This window comes from Eulemur rufifrons, chromosome 7 (assembly GCF_041146395.1).
Source record: "Eulemur rufifrons isolate Redbay chromosome 7, OSU_ERuf_1, whole genome shotgun sequence".
NCBI lineage: Eukaryota > Metazoa > Chordata > Mammalia > Primates > Lemuridae > Eulemur > Eulemur rufifrons.
In genome coordinates this window covers 43,592,755-43,613,919 of record NC_090989.1, presented here as the reverse complement: position 1 = coordinate 43,613,919, position 21,165 = coordinate 43,592,755, and the positions used below count along the sequence as shown (strand labels likewise).

Genomic DNA, 21,165 nt, shown 5'->3' with positions numbered 1-21,165 from the left:
ACTAGAAAAAAACTACTTTGACATAATAAAAGCTATATATAGAAAACTCACAGTGAATATCATTTTCAACAGTGAAAGAGTGAAATCTTTTTCTCTAAGATCAGGAACAAGGCAAAGATACCACTTTCACCATTTTTATTCAATATAGTACTGGAAGTTCTAGCCAGAGCAATTAGGCAAGAAAAAGAAAGAAAAGGTATCCAAACTGGAGAGGAAAAAGTAAAATTATCTCTGTCCACAGATGATACTATCTTATGTGTAGAAAACTCTAAAAATTTCATGAAAAAAATGTTAGAACTAATAAATGAATTCAGCAAAGTAGCTGGATACAATGTCAACCACAAAACAAATTGTATTTCTGTACAATAACAATGAACAACCTAAAACAGTAACTAAGAAAAGTTACATTTTTTAATAGTATCAAAAGGAAACCAAAGAGGTGAAAGACTAGTATAATGAAAACTACAAAACATAACTGAAAGAAATTAAAGAAGATATATACAAATGAAAAGATATCCATATTCATAAGCTGGAAGACTTAACATTGTTATTATGTCAATACTACACAAAAAGGTCTATAAATTCAATATAATCTCTATCAAAATTCCAACAACTTTTTTTTTTTTTCAGAAATAGAAAAATCCACTCTAAAATTTACATGTTATTTCAAGGGACTTTAAATAGCCAAAACAATATTAATAAAGAAGCACAAAGTTGGAGGACTCAAACCTCCTGATTTCAAAACTTAGTTTAAAGCTACTAGTGTGGTACTGGCATAAAGACAGACATATTGACCAATGGAATAGATTAGAGGACCCAGAAATAAGCTTTTGCATGCATGGTTGCTATGGTTTGAATGTATGTGTCCCTCCAAAATTCACAGGTTGGAATCTAATGTGAAAGCATTAGGAGGTGGGGACTTTGGGAAGTGATTAAGTCATGAGAACTCTGCTTCTCATGAAGGGGGTTAGAGCTCTTATAAAAGAAGTTGAAGGAAATGCCTTAGTCCCTTTTTGCTCTTTTGCTCTTCCACCATATGAGGACACAGCTTTTGTCCCTTTCACTTTGTGAGGATGCAGGAACAAGAGGTCATCTTGGAAGCAGAGAGTAAGTCATTAGCAGATACTGAATAGATACTTCTACCCTTGATCTTGGACTTCTCAGCCTCTAGAACTGTGAGAAATATATTTCTATTATTTATAAATTACTCAGTCTGTGGTATTTTGTTATAGCAGCAGGAAAGGACTAAGACACTGGTCAAATGATTTTTGATAAGGGTGGTAAATTATTCAATTGGCAAAGGGCAGTATTTTTAACAAATGATACTAGGAAACCTGGACATCACCATGCAAAAGAATCTAAAACCATATACAAAAATTAACTCAAAATGGGTCAACAACCTAAATGTCAGCCCTAAAACTATAATATAAAACTCTTAGAGGAAAACATAGAACAAAAGCTTCATGGCATTTGATTTGGCAATGATTTCTTGGATATGACACCAGAGATACAGGCAACAAAAGAAAAAACTGACAAACTGGATCTCATGAAAATTAAAATGTTTTCTGCATTAAAAGACACTATCAGCAAAGTCAAAAGGCAATTCAAAGAATGGAAGAAAATATTTGCAAATCATATATCTGCTAAGGGATTAAAATCTAGACTGTATAGAGAATTTCTAAAACTCAACAACAAAATATCAAGCAACCTTATTCATAAATAGTCAAAGGACTTGAATAGATAATTCTATAAAACAGGTGTACAAATGGCCAATAAGCACATGAAAATATGCTCAACATCACTAATCAATAGGGAAATGCAAGTTAAAACTTCAATAAGGTACTCTCTAAAATTCAGCAAGATGGCTAATATAGAAATAAACAAATACAAACAAACAAAAACACCAGAAAATAATGTATTAATGAGGATGTGGAGTAATTGAAATCCTTGTACTCTGTTGATGGGAATACAAAATGTTATGACCACTGAAAAACATTATGGTAGTTCTCTAAAGAGTTAAAAGTAGAATTACAATATGATCCAGCAATTTCACTTTTGTATATATACTCAACAAATTGAAAGCACAGTTTTGAAGACATATTTGTACACCCATGTTCATAGTAACCAAAAGCTAAAAGATGCATGTGACCCAGGTATGAATGAATGAATGAATAAGCAAACTGGGGCATATGCCTACAATAGAATATTATTCAAACTTAACAAGAAGGAGATACTGACATACACTTCAACATGACTAAACTTTGAGGATATTGATGCTAAATGAAATAAGCCAATCATAAAAAGACTAATACTGTATGATTTCACTTATATGAGGAACTTAGAGTTGTCAAAATCATAGAGACAGAAAGTAGAATGGTGGTGGTGGTTGCCAGAGGCTGGGGGAAGAGAGGAATGGGGAATTATTATTTAATGGGTATAGAGCTTCAGTTTTATTGAAAAGAATTCTGGTGATAGATGGTAGTGATGGTTGTACAATAATATGAATGTACTTAATACCATCGAACTGTACATCTAAAAATGTTAAGATAGTAAATTTTATGTATATTTTATCACAATAAAAATTGGAAAATGCTTTTTTTTAATTTCAGCATATCATGGGGGTACAAACATTTTGGTTACATGTCATGACTTTGCCTCACCCAAGCCAGGATTGGAGGTGTGCCCCTCACCCATACAATGCTCACCATGTCCATTAGTTGTGAGTTTACCTCGCCACCATCCCCCCAACCCCCAGCGAATATTACTACTGTGTGAGCACCTTAGTGTTGATCAGTCAGTGCCAGTTTGATGGCGAGTACATGTGGTGCTTATTCTTTGGAAAACCCTTTCTTTCTTTCTTTCTTTCTTTCCTCCTCCTCCTCCTCCTCCTCTTCTTCTTCTTTTTTCTTTCTTTTTTTTTTTTTTTTTTGTCTACTAGCAGCTGAATTATTTCTTGCCTTGACATCTCACCTACTTTTTCTGAAAGAAATCATCTCCACCTACTACTTCCTATCAGTCTTCCACTTTCATTCTTGCCCTCTGCAATCTGGTATCTGCCTGGACCAGTTAAAAGTGTTCTTGTTGAGATCACTGAGGACTTCTTACATGCTAAATGCCATACATGCTTTTCAGTCTCTGCCTTTCAGAATTTCTCTGCTGCATTTAATACAATGGCTTATGGGCTTCTGCCTGAAATGCTCTATTTCCTTGGGTTTTGGGACTCCATGTTCTTCTCTCCCTTCTTGTTTCTCTTTGACCACTTGTGCTTAGTTACCTTTGAAGACTACACCCACACTGCCCCTCAGGTTGGTATGGCCCAGAGTTCCAACCTTTTTTCTTTTTTTCTTCCTAGAAAAGTTCTTCCTAGGAAATATCATGGTTTGGGTTTAATAACTGCCTTTATGCTACCAACTCCCAGATCTTTTACTTTAGTCAAGACTTTCCCAGTGAGATTCAGATTTATATTGCCAATTTCTGTCTGGATATTTTCACTGGATGTTCCACAGACATCTCAAATGTAACATGACCAAAGTGAAAGCCATCACTTCCTCCCAACTACCAGTGTATCTTGTTTCTCCTTTGTGTCTTTATTTTACCTGGTAGTACCACCTTTTACTCTTGCTCCCAACCATACTTCCCTGACCATATTTTGAGCTATGTTTTCCTTACTCAATTCAGTCCTGCTTGCTTTTTGTCTCTGTTAATTTCTCTTAGATTTTTGGTTTAAGAATGACACCACTTCTTGTTTGCCCACGTGATTGTACTTTGTAAAAAATTTAGGTACATTTTCTCACGTGACAAAGAATTTGAGGTTTGAGTAGAAGGCTGCAGTGTGAACACAGTACATCATCTTTAACTGAAGTCAGTGGTATTATATTTTGGTATAACTAAATTTTGTAAATGCTAAACAAATTCACATTCAACAAATGTTACAAAATAAAGCAATATTTGTTTTTTTGGTTGACATGTAACATCTCAAAGTTTTAAAGTATTTTATAACTATTTTTAATTGGATTTCTAGTTAATATTGTTATAAAAATGGAGGTTCTAAGATTTAGAGGCAGGTAGTTTCCAGGTAAGTGTCAAAAAGTGTGTTTATGAAACCCGTATGTGTAGTTGCAGAAAGACTGTATAAGAATGATGGTCAATACATTAATGCACACTAATGTATTTTCTTGGAAAACCTGAAAAATCTGAATGTTGTTGATGTTATGCCTTCTGGGCAGGATGGCTGATGATTTGATTGCTAAATCAGAATGTATTTAACTTTAAAATTAAAAGCGCACACAGTGGCGCACACACCTCTCCTCTACACACATGTATGTGCACACACATATACACAAGACTGCACACCTTCCCACTGCCATATCTATCTGGAACAATGTCCACAAGGATCCCAAAAACATGAGATTTACAAATCTGGTACAATATCACAGCCAGCCAGCCACCAGCATTGGCACTAGATTGTAATTTTGTACTTAGTTGTGCTACCACTCCTTCATAATAAAATAGCAGATTAAAGTGCTTTTCAAATGGTGTGGGCGACCAAAGGGAAATCTTTTCTGCCTCCAGTGAGCACACAATGCTATTAATGATCCATGGATGACTCCTCTACTATACAGTGCATTTAGCCACTTCTTTTTTCCTGTGCTTATGGAAGCTGTGACTATCAAATTATAAAGCATTGTTTGACAATGACTTTGCTTTTAAGAATTTATGGGATGTATATATTCATATATTTTATTTATGCTTGCTATGAGGAGTTGAGTGTCTGCCATTGACATAAAGTTTCTAAAGCACTTTGATTTTCTGGGATACAAGGGCTAAGATTACACAGAAGTGTAAGAATATTAAAGGGGGCGTAATACAAAAGTATTGACCCTATTTTTTCCATTCATTTGATTTTTTTCATTATAATCATATTATTTTTAGAAACTCTGTTCAGAGGTGACACAGAACACATGGAGAGATAGTAGTGAATTCATAAGGAAAAGTAGTAAGCAATTTAATAAAAATAATGCATAGTGTATGAGAACATGGCTTTTTGAGTCACAGAAACTTGAGTTTGAATCCTCACTCTGCCACTTACAATGTGTCATGCATTATCCTATAAGCTTTATAATAATCTAATCAATCTTTATAAAAATTTTATGAGGTGAGGTAGGTGCTGTTCATATCTGTATTTTATATGAGTAAACAGAGGCACGGAAAACTTGGTTACGTGCCCAAGGACACGCAGCCCATAAGTGGCAGTCAGGATTAGCTAAGTGCTCAGGTTCCAATGGTAGTAATGGCAGTCACCATCAACTGAACATTTACATTTTTTCCTAGACTCTCTGATAAGGTCTCACCTACATGGTAAATAATAAGAGCTAAAAAATTCTAGCTTTTAAAATTCAAATCATAAAAAATACAACACTTGTAAACATATAGTAGGATGTGCATAAGTAAACCTTATATTTATAACATATTATGGTTTCTTTATAACATATTTTAACTGATTAATGATTCAGCATAATAGAGTTTATAAATTAGGTGAAAAACTAACATTTCTCACCTAATTTGCTTGTGGAAGTCATTTGATCCAATTTGGTGCAGCAATTTAGATTGAATATCTGCTACATTATTTGCCATTATATTCTGCTCTAGGATATCACTGATACCAAAAAGATAAAAAAACAAAAAAAGGAAAAGAAAACCAACCTATCCCAAACATCATTAGATAATGAATCATTTTGATATACATCTGATAAAAATGAGTTTTGGAATAAACATAATGAAAAGATATAAGTATATGTGCATTTCAAGTACTGTAGGTGTTCCTGATACATTATTCTAAAATAATTTGGAACAGATGAAATGAATGCAAGCTATAAAATAACACATTCTGGGAATGGCTACAGAAAAGAACAAACAGTTCATGTCTCCAAATACCTTTGAATTTCATTTTGTCTTAAAGATCACACTTGGTTGAGAATACACATTGCACGAGTCGAATTGCTCTATAATAACCTGACGATTCTGCTGAATTCAGCTTCTGGTATTGAATTTGGACATCAAGTTCAGTCACAGTGTAAATATATCATCACTGCTAACATTGAGAGAAGTTGGAAGAAGAGGGCACAGAATCAAGAAAAATAAATGAAAATGAAATCAAGAGAGAAAGGTGAGATGCAAATGGAACTTGTTCGAATAACGTGGGGCAAAAAATGAAGTGAAGAAAGAATGTTTTATTTTTACATGAAAATAAAGAAGAAAATTAATATAACAGATTCCAAATGGCAAAGTCCAGCCATTTTGTAAGGAAGAAAAATGGTTATGTCTTTTTCTCTCTTTTCTCTTTGTATATAAACATAGATATATATGTATGTGTATATGCATATACATATATATAAATATGTACATATATGAATACAATGAAATGCAAATATGTGACCTCCACTGGGGATGAAAAATATTTACTGTAGTGATTATTTTTAGATTTCACTTTTTTCACTACCAGTGAATATTTTCATAGTACAGGATAGCTTTTAACATCTTAAACATATTACATATACACTTTGAAATATAGCTCCTGGTGCCTTCTCAGCTTTGTTATTTTGTACCACTATATAAAACAAATTGTTTTCTGTATACACTACACTTTTAAGGATAATTTACTGTAGACAGAATGCTTTTTAAATTTGCATTCTAAAACAAATCTCTGCTAAAGCAGTTTTTTTCTTTCTCCTTTTATTTTCTTAATAGTCAGCCAAACGAACTCAAGAGGGACAAAGTTGATAGAAACATATTTGTGAAATGAACTTGAGTCATTGTTGGTAAATATATATCAAATTTATGGAGTTTAGCATTATAGATAGTGCATGAAATATATTGAAGAGTTAAGTACGACAAAGCAAAATGAATGGCTGTGTGAGGCAACTGATTTTTATTTAATCTCTCTTCATGATAGCATCATTTGCAATGTGTATATATATATATACACACACACACACATACACACGTGTGTATATATGTCAAGTGAATTTATAGGTAAAATCAATTATATTATTAAGTGTACATCCTCACCCCTTAGTAACACTCTAATGTATCACAGTATCAGGGAAATGTACCCTAGAGAAAACGCTGCTATTCTTCACATAAAATTCATGAATAACATTATGCAAAAATTAATTTATGATAAATGATTTAAATATAGAACTTAGAATAGCTTATTTAAATGCCATCAGAAAAGAACACCTCACCCGCAAAAAGGAGTCTAGGGATCCATTCTCCATATATTCTACCACAATCATTACTGGTCTGCCTGCAAAAGAGCAAGAAAACACACAAGGATTAGAGCAATTACAGAAATATGTGCTGCAGTTAGGAGATATCCAGCTGTGGCAGCTAAATTATTTGTCTTTTATTAATAGGAATTTCATTTTCCAACCTGCTTCTATAAAAGTACTCATATTATACATAGACATTTCTCTATTTCTTTATAGCATTTTCTTTTGAGTTCACAAAAGGGACAAGAATTACAATATAAATTATAAAGAAATTAAGCATTTCTTTTTGTAAAGCCCTGCAATCACTTGTTTAGATTATGTTCTTTTTGTCCTCTAGTTATTCCTTAAAAGACAAATCAACAAGCTGAAGTCAGAGTTTAAGCAGTTACTGTAGCTACTTTTGCAGTTGTACAACTTTCAAGGCCGTACAGCAGTTTGGGCTGACTTATATTAGAGTGGGCAATTCTGAAATATTTCTAAGGCAAAGCATGAAGGAAGAATTTATAAATTCTCTTTAAGAAATTATAAACCATCAGTTATAGTCTTATTTTAAAGGATTTAAGCAGAAAATTTTAGATTGATGAATGCTACAAAGTTGGTAGGATTTGTATTATAATAGCTCCTGATCATGTCTTTATTGGACATAGATTTGATCAACAGAGCAATGAAGGCAGTACATAAAAGATAAGTCAGTCTGATTTTATAGTCTAGTACAGAAGCTAAGATCAGAAACTGAACATTATTTATTTCTCTTTTATCATATCAATTGTTATAGTTCCCAATATTCCTCTATTAGGTAGAATATTTGACATAAATAACTTTGATTTATTTCAAAGAAGAGAATGTGTTTTTTCTGCACAATTTCCCAACTTTAAAATATAAACTCATTTCAGATAAAGGGGAAATGATATTCACCTGAAATAAGTATGTATGACATATTTACATTTATATCTATATTTCTCACTTCTCATTGGAATTTTTAGCAATTCAATCTGCACTCTGCATAGTTTTCCTTACAAATATAAAGAAGATCTGGAAAGAAATTGTGTGTATGAATAATAGAAATATTAGATCTCATTGTAATTCAGGTCCCTTTTATGAACTTAAAGCATTGTGGGTTAGAAAGGGTGACCATCACAAATTGGTACAATGTATGCAAATACTAGATTTCACATTTGAATCTATATTTTAAAGAAAGATGTGTTAAAGGTTAAATGTAGTAATAAAGCCCCAATTTATCATGCATAAAATTAGAACTCAAAGTTTTCCATTTGTAGTGAATATTAATGTATATCCTATAATGTTCCTCAAAGTCATTAATTTTACCCAAATATGAATAAAGAACTTTATCAGCAATTATTAAGGTCAAATGAACTGTCAGCACTCCTATGGGCAGGGATCTAGAAGATTCAGGTTTTAAACCTGAAAGATCATCATTAAATTTCTTATTTGGCCATTGGTTTCAGAGAGCGTGGAGATAGGAGACTGATGCAAACACGTAGAAAGGTGGGGAAAATAAAGGTCATTTTTGTACTTAAATATAAAAATCCTGAGACCAATATTCCAGTTTGAATGATAATGGATTATGAATGTTAAGGGGAAAAGCTGAGTGATTAAAATGATGCCTGATTTCTTCCCCTGCCTGAAATTTCACACCTTTTTAATCTGTTTTGTCCATTGCTGCCAGGAGAAAACCTTTGTTTTTTTTTAAAAAATTTATCCTCCCCTTAAGAACGCCAGTCTTATAAAATAAAAAGGGCTTATAAGCATACATACCATTATTGTTCCTATTACACAGATAAGGAAATTGAGGGATAGAAAATTAAACTACTTATCCAAAGTCAAATAGCTAGTAAGTGGCAGTTTCAGGCAGTCTGTCTCAGAGCTTTAGATATTAAGCTTTATACTATAGGTGACTCTCAGGCAAGATATATAAATAAGAGCTCTTATAAAGTCTCATCTTATTAGCCAATTCTCTCCAGAGATGGACTTCATCTTTCCTAACTAGCCTTAGCATCCTCTGCTCTATCTGTTGTCATTGCTTATACTTGTCCAATATTATATCCTTTTGCCTTTACTTTTGGTATTCACCTTCCCGGATTATCTCTCAATTTGCATCTCCCTCTAATCTCACCACACCTGCCACCCAATCCCCAGAATTTATACACTGCTTCTCTTCCTTGAAAATCTCTCAAGGTGATATTTTTCTTATAGCTGCATTTCTGTCACACTCATTGTGTGCACTATGAAATGCTGTGCCTAGTTATATATTAAGTTGTTTTTCTTTCTTATCTTTCCATAAATGCTTTGTATCCCCATTCACTGAGTTTCTCAAGGTCACTTCCCATAGAGCTAAACATAGTAGATGCTTTATAAAAATAAGTTAATTCTTCATGTTGATTTTACAATTCCTAAGAAGTAACACTAAAGTATTTCAGCAACATTCTGATCTATGTGAATACAAAGTACTTTGAAATTAGTTCTATCTATAACTCTTCAGGAGATACTTTAGGCAGTCTTAAAATTCATCCGTGACAAGTCTCATTTTCTCATTAAGAATAATAAAGAATCAAATGAAGACTCCCCTGACTTCTTGTGAATTAGAAGTTTCACATTTGAGCTCTTCATTTTTTGTATTTTGTGCAGTAGCATCAGTTGAGAGCAGCTGTTAATTGAACTAAGGAGCTGTTTTTTAGACTACTGACGCTGGCATCTAACCTGTAATTTGTTTCCTAGTGGTTGTCTATAGGGAAGTTAGTTATACTGTGAAGATTATAAGCAACTGTACAGTTCATTATTATATGTTATAATCAAGAAAACAGATAAGTATAAGGAAAATTATGAAAATTAGGATGCTATTCTTTAGATTTGTTTTAGGTGTGAGAAGTCTATTAGTAACTGTGATATTATTTTTCAACACATAAAAATTGCAGATTACATTATTGGTCTTGGAAAATATATTTGGAAGTAATTTATTTCAAAATATTACAACTTATTTCCTTTTGTATAACATTAGCCAGTTACTCCAGTGCCTCATGGCACAGAATCATCTTAGTATTTGAATTTTATTAAAGTCAATGGAAAAACCAGGCTTCTTGAATGTTAGCCAATTCTCAAAATCCCCAGATTGTTCTTAGAAGTCTTATTGGTTTGATTCAAGGGATTTTCAAAGGTACTTCTGCATGACACACAAAATGAATTTCTTAGGTTTTCCTTCATAAATAGCCCAGAAATGGTTATGAATATTTTAAACTGCGTTAGAATGAGGAACCTCTAAGAAATCACTTATTTATATTCTGCAGACAATGAATTGCAAAATCCCTCATCATCCTTTTCTGTTATAAACAAGAACAATTATTTTCTCTCATTGAGACTTTTAGGGACTATTGGGAATTATTTGAAAAATATATACTTATGATGATTTTGATAAAGGTAGTGTGGAGAAACTATATGATCATAAGACAATACTCTTCTCATGTTGCTAAATAAAACAAAAGAAAAGCATTCCTTAAATGTAGCATAGAAATCTTGGAAAAATATTTTGCCAGTGATATAGTCTTTTTATTTTTTTTTTGCCTCAGAGAATATTTGTGAAAAAAGAGAATTGCAGAGATTTAACATTTTCATATAAATAATGAGTTTATGCTGGATGTAGTATTTTCTATTAGTTTGGCAATTTCTAATGTGCAGTCAATAAAATCAAGATTTGAAATGAATCTCAACAACCTCAAAACTGTATTACAGATTTCAATCATTCTAGTTTATTTAACATTCTATCATGTCTATATTTTGTCTACCAGGTAATACAATTTTTAGTGATAAGTTGGATTGATAGAGTATTTTTTCCCCCTAGATGCAATTCAGGAATCTTTGAACCGGTTATTTAATCTATTTCTACCCTCCCTGTTTCTGCTGTAGAGATAGTTGATTATAATTATAATCTCAAATGGATTTGATAATAAATGCAATATTCTTATCCCGCTAAGGCATTCATAATATGTGGATGATACAAATTAGAACACAGTTATGTTAAATCATTGTTTTTATTCACGTAAGTACTAAAATTAAAGAATTATTCTCCTCTTAAAGTATTGCCTTGTGATTATCAGATCATGTTCCAAACAAATTTCATTCTCAGTGAGTTGGAATCCAAACTTTTAACACTCTCCCTGAACTTTCTTTTCCTCTTACAACTTTTTTTTTTGGTTAAAACATCACCATCCATCTAGTTACCCAGCTTCGAAACCCTACTGTAATATTGGACTTCTCATTTTATTGAACCCTTTTTAGTCCACAGATTAAGTTCTGTTGATTCTATATAAAATCTATTGTCACTTCACACATTCTGTCTTTGTTTACTCTTGCTTGACATATTCTATTGCAACAATCTTTTACTGGTTTACTTACTCCTATTTTTGTATGCCTTCCAAGACTAACTCTTGCACAACCATTATTTTTTTTATATTTGCCTTTTATAGCTGTATGTGTAAATCCGTGTAATATGAACCAATGGAGAAAGAAACACGTTCTAATAACACACTCTCAGTATTTGCTTCAAATGTGTTTCTCTGTCAAACTCTTCCATTCAAGGAAAGAAAACAGTTTATGGTGCATCTTAAAGAAAGTATGCTTATATATTTGTCTTTGATTGCTGGATTTCTCTATGCAGCCTATCAGGGCCCAATACAACCATTATTTTTGAACATTCAGTGATAGATCAAATAATTATTTAAGATGCCTACAACATAGCAAGTACTCTTCCGGGTTCTAGAGACACACCCTCAATCAATACAAGATCCTTCCTCTCATGGGGTGTAGGTGGAAAGGGCAATAGAAGTAGACATTCAATTACTTTAAGCACTAATTTTTCATTTCCTCACTTAAAGACTGTTACTTATAGCATTGTTTTCTGCAGGATTAAAGTCTAATCTGCTTAGTTATTAAGGTCCGTTACAATCTCTACTCTACCTTCTTTTCTAGTGTCATCTTTTACCTTCCCTATTCCCCTACCTCCTGTTTTTCAAATTCTCTAGGTGACTCATAATTCCCTGAGTATAACTTGTATCTTCCTCTCTTCTTTGAAAGACTGCCTTCTCATAACTTCCACTTGGTAAAAATCATATGCTTAAAAAAAGAAAGCATTGTAAATACCATTTATTCAAAATAAATTTTCCCATGAATCACTTTCCCTCTTATGAAGTCTTTATTATTTATTTACTTTCTCCTCCCTTCACATCTTAAGCAAACAATTATATAACACTGATGCTATGGTATGGATGTTAATAACATGTCTACCTCAATTCTATAGTAGTTTTGAGGTCAGGACTTGTTCTGAATTTTTCTCTGTTAGTTCACTATCTGAGCACAGACCTAGACACAGAGTAGGTGCTCTATTTTATTTTTTGAGTTGAATGCCAGAAGGAACACACACATAAGGATGTTCTCTAATAATTCTAGACCTAGAAAAGATTTACTAAAGTAACAGAATGTCAAATCAATAACTTTTTAATCCTAAATTACTTGGATCATAAAAATTATGGTTTTGAAGAAAGAACAAAATTCATATTTCAGCTCTGCTACCTATTAATTGCATTATCTTGGACAAGTTGTTTTAGTTTTGAGTCTCAGTTTTTACATCTATAAAATGAGGATAATATTATATACCACATAAAATTTTTGAAAGAATTAAATGAGAAAAATGTACAATTAGCACAACAGTTGTCACTCAAAAGTATTGGTGTCCATCGACTTTCCTTCTCTTTTGTGCACAATTATCTGCTTCCTTCTTATATTTGTCCATCATGTAGCAAAAAAGTTTATAAAAAGTGGATCATTTTTAACAAGCATCACATGTACTCACCAGAAAATTGGTTTCCCTGAACATCACCTAAATACAAATCTGGGAACGACAACAATTGGACATCAGACTGAGGTGGGGGGTGGGGGAGGGGGTGGGGGTATGCCTACACAATGAGTGCATTGCACACCGTTTGGGGAGTGGTAACACTTGAAGGTGCTGACTCGGGAAAGGGGGGGTGGGGAAAAAAATATGAAACTGTTGTTTTTAACTTGCATTGTTCACTTAATAATTTATCATGAATATTTCCCATATTATTTCATATCATTGTACAAGAAATAATAAAAAAAAAAGTGGATCATTTTTATATTTTATTGCAGTTTGGTATTGATATGAAAAGTCTTTTACCTTCTATGACAAAGTATAATGAAAGTTTAAATGATTGCTAATGATATGTTTGATACGATAAACTACATTTCTAGTTTTAACGTTGAAATTCTTCTGTCCCAGGCAAACTGGAATGGTTGGCACAAGGTACAAAGGGACAAGCTATGGGATCAGAATCAGATACCTGATAGTGAAGAGTTTTTTCTACTTTGGACAAGTGGCCTTTCATAATTCATTGGTCGTCTATCTCACTGTCTTTGTTTCCTCATTTGTACATTGCATTCTTCTCATTTATATATTACAAATTCTTCATTTGTATATTTTTATATTATTATTTGTTATATATAGTATATTATTATAACCTCCTCCATAGGGTGGAGGGGAGATTAAAAAAGATAATGTATTTAAACACAAGACTAGAACCTAACACTAAATACTGAATCAACCAATAACAGCTGAATGAATGAATGGATATATGTTGCCTTACTGAGTAGATGTTGAATCCTAAACCAACAAGTGGTTTGCTGAGATAAGAAAGTTCATTGCTGAAAATGATTAGGTCAGTATATTTCAGAGCTCTCTTGATGGTCTCAAAGATCCATTAAGATCCGATTTGCCTGAAATTGACAGGTTTGAAGTCGTTTTAATGAATAAGACGGTTTCTCCTATGCTAAAGTAAAATAATCCAAATGAGCATTTTCCTACTTTAAATAACATACTATAATACATAGTTTCTTAAAAAACACTTTAGTCAAAAGCAGGTTCTTATTTCCATCTAACCAGCTATGTTGTGTCTTCTGTTCTCTATTTACAGATTTGTACCTGTAACATGTTTTATGGTTAATCTGGAATTGATGGTTTTAACCTTAGAGCTATTTGAAAATCCTGAGTTTATGTAATCACTATGTTTATTTTGTTCCATTTTTTTTCTCTTAATTCCTTTCTTTTATTTTTTAAACTTTCATGGTGATCCAAATGCCCTAGGAGAAATGCTGAAGAATAAAATACTTTAGTGATAAAACAGCTGAACAGAAACTAGGAGAGGTGGTCTACAACTATGAAGACAGGAGCATTCCTTAATTTAGATTTGTTTTAGAGTAAATAAAAGGTGTGAAGCTAAAGAAAAGAAACAATTTTCCTGCCAGCCCCAGGGAGCAGAAGCATGACATCTGCATCAATTAACTTTAGTAATATTCAGTAATGTCCTTCTTTCTACTAGAAAATACGATATGGGTAAAAAGATTTCTCCTTATCTAAAAGTATCATGTTGACCGTGACAGTTACTGCCAAAGATGCCTGATGCTGGACTGTGTTCTCAACGTAAGACACCAACCAAATTGCAAAATGTTTATAGCACAAGTTTTTAAGAATGGTTTTCTTGATTTTGTATTATATCCATGTTTGGAAAAGTAATAATGATAATGAAATTAAAAACATGTTTTGAAATTATTTGTCACTTTTTGTTTTCCAACTATTATGAAAGAAATAATTGATTATGCAATAACCAATAGTATAATTACTATTAGGTAGCAATAAACAAAAGGAAGCATTCGCATGCCTTGAAATATTGTATAATATCTAAGTTCAAAACTAAATTAAACTGCATGTCAAATAAATAATTGTATGCTGCTTTAGTTCTTGATTTCTTTTTGTGAATACCTTTTGTGCAGATGTTAAAATCGATACTAAATTTAAATCAGCATGTATGTAATAATAACAACTTTTTATAAGTTCTTCAATGTGCCAGGCACTGTTCTAGGAGCTTTGCATGTGTTAACTTATTTAATCCTCATATCAACCCTGTGGTGAGTGTAATTATTAGCTCGATTTAGTAGATAGGATTACTGATGCACTGAGAGTTTAAGCAACTTGCCCAAGGACACACAATAGACACATTGCAGAGCCAGGGATTGAAGCCAGGTAATCTCACTACAGAATTTGAATGCTTGACCATTTTATTATATCCCCAAATAATACTTGGCTCTCCATTAGTAACTTGGAGAACTTAAAGCATTACTCTAAATCTCTGTGTCTCCTAGAAAGGCATTACGAACTAGACATTGTATCATTCCCAAGGATGTTTTGTCAAGAAGTTCTAGGATTTTAAAGGCCAGCAAAACCCTAAAACATTTGATATAAACAGGAAGTGCGTACTAAGGAAATTGGCTGGAAAAACCTTTAGATGTTGCTTTCCCCATCTTCCAAACATCAGTTTGTGATAATCATCTTAAGATTCCTTTACAAATTAATTTATTTTAAATTATCCTTATATTCCCATAGAAGGTTTATAAGGACGAGCCTTAGCAGCTGAACTTTCAATTGTAAGAGGCATTTGTGAGAACATTTAAGAACAGCAATGTAATATGTTTTTGCAAAACCTATGAAGAAGACATTGGGGATACTGTTACATCCTGAATATTTTAACAGAGTCTCTAAGATTTTGGTAGAAAGCACCATATTTTCCAGCAGTATTTCAAATGCTATGCTTTGCTTCTGGCTTCAAAAGTGTCTTTTGGTTACGTAAGTGTTCAAATATTTACCTTTCTGGTCTTCTGTATCATTCACTATCAAAAGAAAATTACCAGAACATTTAAAAATAAAACAAACCTCTAGACAGGATATATTTAATGTATCCTAACTACATAGGTTATTTATGGAGAGATTTTAATTATAATGGAGAAAACATTTGTTAAATGAATCATACATATGATATAATTAAATCACTGACTACTTTCCTCTTTTTCCTCCAGGCAAATTACTATTTATTTTTAAATCTATTCTGCAACTCGTACAAGATGTTTAATTTTTTAAAAAGTTTAATTTTGTTAAATACACTCTCTGCAAGACCTCTGTGAATTGAATTATGAAAAGCCAATATAGGGCAGCTTTCCTATATTGGGGCGTTGTCCTACAAAGCAAAAGAATGGAGCTGAGACGTGTTTCATATCAGGGCTGGTCTGTCTCCATGTTACTTGTGTTCTCAAGTGGGCAGCAGCCCATGAGGGCATGTATGCCCCTCTGAAGGGATTTACGTGGTTCTCTGGAGAGGAAGAGACATCTGAGCAGCTTAGTTTTTTATCACGTGTCCAATTAAGGTGAAAAGACACTAACAAAACCACCTCAATCAATACAAATATTAAATACTGATTTATATGAAGACTCAGGTAATTTAGCAAGCTGTAAAAGTTTTTTCAGAATTTTTTCTTTGTGTGTGTGTGAAGAAAATGAATCTTGGGGATCAAAAATGTTGATAGTTTCTTTGAATAGGGCCAAAACAAATGGCACAATCTGTAATAATAAAACATGATGATCTCTAGGGAGTGGATATGTTCTCTAAACAGAGAATTTAAGTAGCCACATATATATAATATCCACATTTTTAAGACGCAAACTTATTCAAATTATATTAAGATAAAAGAAACATTTATGCTAAAAAGATGGTGTGGTTAAGGCCAAAGGCTAAAACTATTTAAAGATTCTGAAAATAAAGAAGTAAAAAAGAACTAGTAAAAAAAACCCTGGAAACTATTTAAAGGCTCTTTAAAGATTTTTCATGTCTTTCTGGTAGGAAAAAAATAGAAATTCTCTTTGTAAATACTCTAGAGCCTGATATCAAATGCATCCTGCAGCTCTGTGTTTTTTTTTTTTTTTTTTTAATGTACTGTCAGTCTAACATAAAGATGAAGGTACTCATCCATGTCAGTTAAGTATAACTTTATATACAGACATTGACTTCTTAAGAACAAAGGGTTCCTCATGTATGAACTTCAGGGTGTCCAGAGACCTCCTGAAATTGTATGTAAACATTTATATATAGGATCAAATGTCCATTTTCATGGAGAAGAGAGTCTATAGCCTTCATCTGATTTTCAAAGTCAGGGTTGGGGAGGGCGGTTAAAGAATCACTGGTCCTTTATAACAAAGAGTCTTATTTTGGGCCAAGAAACAAAGTAAAATCCATAATAAATCTGAGTCCATGACCTGTACCACAATATCAGGATCATCTGTGCATAGGAATCTTTAAACGCATAGACTCTGTAATGGATTAAAGTTTTTATAAACCGAATGTTATTTGAAGGTTTAAATTATACCTTCAATTTTGTATATGCTCCCATCCTAACTTTTCTTATTCCAAGTGACATCTTGAACTTGCCTTCCTTAAAAGTTTTAAATTATTTTCTAACCTTTTACGTATCCCTCCTCAAGTAAGCCAAGAAGCCAAAGGATGATATACATGCTCTTTGGAACCCACCTTAAACAATAAAGTGAGCCGAATGAATGCAACCTTGACATTATCTGTTTAGCCCTTTTTGTACTCATTATAAAATATATCCTAAACAGCTGCTTAAAAATCACCCTCTAACCTAGCACTAGCATCATTGCAAATATTTTAAAGGGGTTGTTTTGAGTTGTATAACTAGAACCACAATCATGCATCTCACCTTCCTTGTGCTTCAGTTGGCTGAGCGTGTTCTATTTGTTATTCTAACAGTGACCCTATGTTCTCAAGCCTCTCTCATTCCTGAAATAGCAATAATCTTGGTCTCCTGCCCAGACCTGCCTAAGATTCCCCTGCCTAGTTTTTTAGTAGTTGCTGTTCTGCAGGGTTGCCTACTGAAGTCTGCGGCTGAACAAACTTTAGGGGAGGAGCGTTCGTTCTCCAGGGAGAACTGTGCTGATGGGTATTCAGTAAGGCCTGTATTGGGGATTGAAATCATGTAAATGGCAAAGAATAAAGAAAGTAGGAATTACTATTCCAGATAAAGGATTTTCTTCTGATTATAGTTTACATTTTGAATGATTTATTTAAGGTTTAACTTTGCACATTTAATCTAGTTTTTATTTCCCTTCATAATTAGCTTTTGGTTTAAGTAGATCCACACACTCACTCTCACACATACCTCATATAGGGTAATTGGCAACATTCTCAACTGAAGAAATGTCTAAAATATATACCCTTAAATTAAAGAAGATTTTGTGTCCCCCTGAAGATCTCTTACTTCAAGAGTAAACCACTGTATCTTATGTTATGTAGGCTTATTACATCAATATTTTGTTAAAGACAAAATAAGGCAATTGTTATACATGCTACAGAAAAATAGGCAAGAATCACTATTTTTGGAAGAACTATAGCCAATAGAAATTTTTTGTCACAAGTGATTAATTTTGAAATTTAAAATTGTGGATCTAAAACAAAGTTACTGATTTTTAGAATGCCTGAAAATATGAAGAAATGAAATGGCGTACTTTGATTTTTCTGAACTGCAGTTTGCTTGTATTTAAAATGTATATACTTTTCCACTGTTGATTTCCCTTGGAACATTGAATCTGTGCCAACTTACCTTAATTCATTGTATATTCCTTCAAAGTCTGCCACCTGGTCTTATATATTTGCTTTTCTACAGTTCTCTATATGCATCAAAACCTGATAATATTATATTCACCAGATCCTAGATTTTCTGCAGCTTCAACCTTATTTATCATTTCTGGCTCATTTATAACATCCAAACCATATGTTTTCTTAATAAAAACATTTTTTTAACTGGTAACAATGCATGCAATATTTTCCCTGACTCCATATCAGATAGGATTTCACATGAAATATGGAAAGGAAAATATTGACAATCATTGTTAATGGACTGTGAAGACATTTTAATATTGGCTCAAGACTGCACATCCTTTGTTATAGAAATGGTATAGTTTAGATATGTCACTGGTTTACAGGAAACTAGACTGTGAATTCATTTCCTGACATGGCTAGTCAGGGGATGGTAGTGAGGATATGAATCTCTTTCCAAAGGACAAATAAATGAATAATATTAAACATTATTATTAATTATATACTCAGGAATTGTAAATCTGGTTTTCGAATCCTTATGTGTTTATATTTCTCCTGTTGTTTGATTCAGAGTAGCAGAGAGAGAGTCTTACTACATTTTTGCCATTTCCTTTGAATCTAATACAAGTCATACAATGAGGAGAAGCTTGGGTAAAAATGTCAGGAGGTGTTATATATATAGCATGGTATTTAAAGCACAGGCAGGCAAATTGAGATTGTGCTTCAGAGGGACAATCCTGGACAACTAAAGAGATTTCAAGATTAACCACAAGGGAGGTATTAGGGAAATCTTCAACACTGAATTTTTGCAGATTTTATCTATTTCTAAATCCCAGAGGCTACCTATTTCCTATGTTCTCTCTTTTACAGACTTCCACTATAATTGACAAAGCTTGTTAGTTTAAGGCATGCATTTGAGTTTGGTCTAGGATCTAATCTGTATATAAGAATTACTTCATTAGTGAAAAATATTATCAAATCTCCCACAACAGAAAACTCACACAAAAATGTAAGCTAAAATTTTGTTGATCTGATCATACTCAATCCTAAGATATTATTTTCTAACTAATTTGCAGATAATAAATATGCCTTTATGTTTTATAAGTAGGTCTAGTTTTTATTTATTTATTTATTTACTTACTTATTTTTTGGAGACAGAGTCTTGCTCTGTTGCCTGGGCTAGAGTGCCGTGGCGTTAGCCTAGGTCACAGCAACCTCAAACTCCTGGGCTTTAGCAATCCTTCTGCCTCAGCCTACCCAGTAGCTGGGACTACAGGCTTGAGCCACCATGCCCAGCTAATTTTTTCTATATATTTTTAGCTGTCCAGCTAATTTCTTTCTATTGTTAGTAGAGACAGGGGTCTTACTCTTGCTCAGGCTGGTCTTGAACTTGTGACTTTGAGCAATCTTCCTGCCCCAGCCTCCCACAGTGCTAGGATTACAGGCATGAGCCACTGTGCCCAGCCCAGTAAGTCTAGTTTTTAAGACATACTGTAATGGTTGGATCTTATGTAAACGTAAGATATCATATGATGTCAGATATTACTGAGAAAATGACGGAGAAAACTGAATCAATGAAATTTCTGTATATTACTTCATCACTATTAAGCATAATTTTATTTTTTCAATGCTTTTATTATTCTGCTTTCATTTGTATATGGTAAACAGATGAAACTGCCAAAAATATAAAGGATATGGGTAGAAGTAGAGTCTATCATAAGGTGAGCCACCAGTGTAAGACTATGTATAATCAATACTCCATGGCATATAAAAATGTTCTGAACTACTTTCAGATACTGTTTGACCACAGAAATAAGTCAAAGAAATGATTAGATGGAGCAAAGAGAGCAAGCTTATCATTTTAGATTATATGTCTGATAATCCACTTAAAAGGGGGACACTCATTGTTTTCAAGGAGGTAGAATTTGATTTAAATAGAAACACAGTGGGGTAGGACTTTGCTTTAAAAAATATAATTTTAGAGTTATATCATTCTAATATCTCCTCTCCTTCCACTTCCTCTTCTCTTCCCTACTCTCCGCTTTTCTCCCTCCCTCTCTTCTCCTCCACTCTTTTCTCTGGTGATTTCTTACTTCATCAGGTGACTACAAAAGATATTTCATTAAGTATATTACTATAATTGCTGGTCAACTTTCAGCTAACATTTCCTGGTGTTTTTACCTATCTGAAACTAGGAATAATAACCTTTTACTATTTACTATAGCTTTTCTAGAAATGAAAACTTAAAAACAGTTGACAATTGTTGCATAAATACCGACTACAAGTTTGTCTGCTTTCTGGGTCGTATGATTCAATGATTCTCTTATTATGGCAGTATAACATTAAGTACTGTAGAAATATTGCTCTTTGAT

General features: G+C 32.9%; 1 protein-coding gene across 1 annotated transcript in view; it reads right to left on the bottom strand.

The window, feature by feature from the left end:
- EPHA6 (EPH receptor A6) overlaps positions 1-21,165 on the bottom strand; it is an 884,686-nt gene that overhangs the window by 97,413 nt on the left and 766,108 nt on the right. Inside the window, exon 12 of the mRNA XM_069471955.1 lies at positions 7,245-7,302. Coding sequence (XP_069328056.1) covers positions 7,245-7,302 — 58 coding nt within the window. The remainder of the gene's footprint in view (positions 1-7,244; positions 7,303-21,165) is intronic.